The 2,484-nt window shown below is 39.2% G+C and overlaps 1 protein-coding gene across 1 annotated transcript in view; it reads right to left on the reverse strand.

Annotated features, from left to right (window-relative positions):
• Positions 1-147: 147 nt before the first annotated feature.
• Dhx40 (DEAH-box helicase 40) overlaps positions 148-2,484 on the reverse strand; it is a 47,069-nt gene continuing 44,732 nt past the window's right edge. The window contains exon 18 of the mRNA XM_005350469.3: positions 148-1,427. Coding sequence (XP_005350526.1) covers positions 1,288-1,427 — 140 coding nt within the window. The 3' untranslated portion in view covers positions 148-1,287. The remainder of the gene's footprint in view (positions 1,428-2,484) is intronic.

Here is a 2,484-nt window from a genome sequence, read left to right on the forward strand (position 1 = left end):
GAGAGAGAGAGAGAGAGAGAGAGAGAGAGGTAGGTATGTGTGTATCACTTGAGCAGAGGCAGGAGGATCGACCAGCCTGGTCTATATAGCAATGTCAGGCCAACTAGGGCTATACAGAAATAAATAAATAAATCCACATACTGCCTATTGAGTTTTAGTGACACTAATAGCTTTATTTAACAAATACTGAGTGACTACTATGTGCAAAACACTATGCTAGGTGCCATGAAAGATACAAAGGTGAAAGACATAGACCCTGCCCACCAGGAGCGTATAATCTAGTGAGGAAGATAGACATATACACACATAACTACAATACAAGGCAGTAAACAAGAGTAGGCAAGTGCTGAGTGTGGCCTGAGTGTAATATTAGCCTTAAGGTTCGAATTTTAAACACTAAAGTGTTGACTGCTTTGAAAATCCCAGATTAGCATAACAGGTGTTTAAATGGTCCAACCCAAACAGTTGCAGTCAGGAGTAGGCCTGGTGGAAGGGCTGCTTGAAAGCACTGTCACATCTACATACAAGGCTGACACAAGTATGTAGGAACAGGTAAGAGAATTTGTGTGTTATATGTGTGTGCGTGCACGCGTGTGTATATATATACATCTGTCCTTTGGTTAATGGCTGTAGCTACTGTTTTAAACAATATACTTTTATATAAAAAGGAATTTGTATAATCCCAGAAAAATCAATTTAAGGAGTAGGATTAATTTAAGAAAAAAATCCTTCCATAGGCAATTTTTATTTACTAATTGAGTCTTTAAATATCTATAAAGCTCTGGAGCAATTAAATGGTTAGATATCTAAGTATTGCTGAGTAAAAACCTCTTATGTAAGTTTAGCCTTCTGAAGGAAATGGTCACATACCTGATACAATACTACTCTAATAGCAATAAGAAGGCCTTAAAGAGATTTAAGGAAAATAATCTTTAATGCTTCAATGCAAATGGAATACACGCTGATTAAATACAATTCAGTGTTCTTTGAAAATATCTGTGACAGCATTTGATACCAGTTAAGGCCAGCAAAACAGAAGTGAGGAAAATATTGTATCATCTTTCATTGGTTTCATTACCATTGCCTGTGATTTACCCAATCTTTTCTTTCAAAATGTCATTTGTTGGTATTGGTGAGATGTGATTTATAAATTCTGATTTTCTTTTAGCTCACAAGCGAGGAACAGCTGCTGACCACTTCCTCTTGCTGTACTGTCTGAAATAACTGGCAAAACAGAAACACATTTCCTGGCTGCTTTCCTACTTCCTGAATTGGATGGTCCACTGCTTAGCCTGTTTCCTTCAATGTGTCACTGTGGTCCTGGGTTCTCTGCTGCTTTCTCTCAAGGAAACGAGCCCGTGCATCTGAGATAGATTTGTCATCATTTCTTCTTTGCATTTTCTTTAGAGCTTCTTTTGATATTCCATCTGAAAACAGTGCAAAGATATCCTGATTTTCAACATTAAGAAAAATGGGCTAGGAAGATGGTTTGGTAGCATGCACTTGTATAGCAAAATCAGAGGTGGAGACAGGCAAATACCAAGGAGCACCAAAGCCAGCTAGCTTAGAGTACACTGTAGCAAAGAAAGACCCTATAATCACCAATAACTGAGGCTGCCCTCTGACCTCTGTCCGCATGCACACACATGTTCGCATGTGAATACACACATCATAAACATACAATTTTTTTTCAAAACAGGGTTTCTCTGTGGCTTTGTAGCATGTCCTGGAACTAGCTCTTGTAGACCAGGCTGGCCTCGAACTCAGAGATCCACCTGCCTCTGCCTCCCGAGTGCTGAGATTAAAGGTGTGCGCCATTACCACCCGGCTACAAATATGTTTTGTAAAGAGAAAAGATCATCAAGGTAATTAAATGTTGTCTTGATTAAATTCTGGCTGAAAGAGCACACAGGTGAGGATGCTGAGCTCAGTGGTACAATGTATACTTCACACGAACAAGACTCTAGGACTACCACTACAATAACAAAAAGTACTGGGCCAGCAGGTAAAGGTGCTTCCTGCTAACTCTGTCAACCTGAATTTAATCACCAGGATCCATGTGACTGGAGAGGGCTAACTCTCACAAGTTGTCCTCTGCCCAAACTTACATAGAAAACACACACAAATAAATAAATGTAATAAACAACAATAACAAAAAGATTCATGAAGGCCAACCAGTCAGAAAAACTAACCCTAGTTCAAGCACATAGGACAGTATTATAATAACTGCAATAAAACATCTAGTGATTACCATATTTAAAAAACCTTTGGATGAGCCAGGAATGGTGGTCATGTACTTGGAGATACCAGCACCTGGGAGTCAGCAGTAGATAGATCTCTGTGAACTTAGGCCAGCTAGGTCTACTTAGCAATTGTCCAGTCAGCCAGAGTTACATGGTGAAGTTCTATTTCAACAAGAAACCTTTCTGTGACTTCTTTTTTTTTTTTTTGGTTTTTCGAGACAGGGTTTCTCTGTGGCTTTGG

Source organism: Microtus ochrogaster, chromosome 7, assembly GCF_000317375.1.
Source record: "Microtus ochrogaster isolate Prairie Vole_2 chromosome 7, MicOch1.0, whole genome shotgun sequence".
NCBI lineage: Eukaryota > Metazoa > Chordata > Mammalia > Rodentia > Cricetidae > Microtus > Microtus ochrogaster.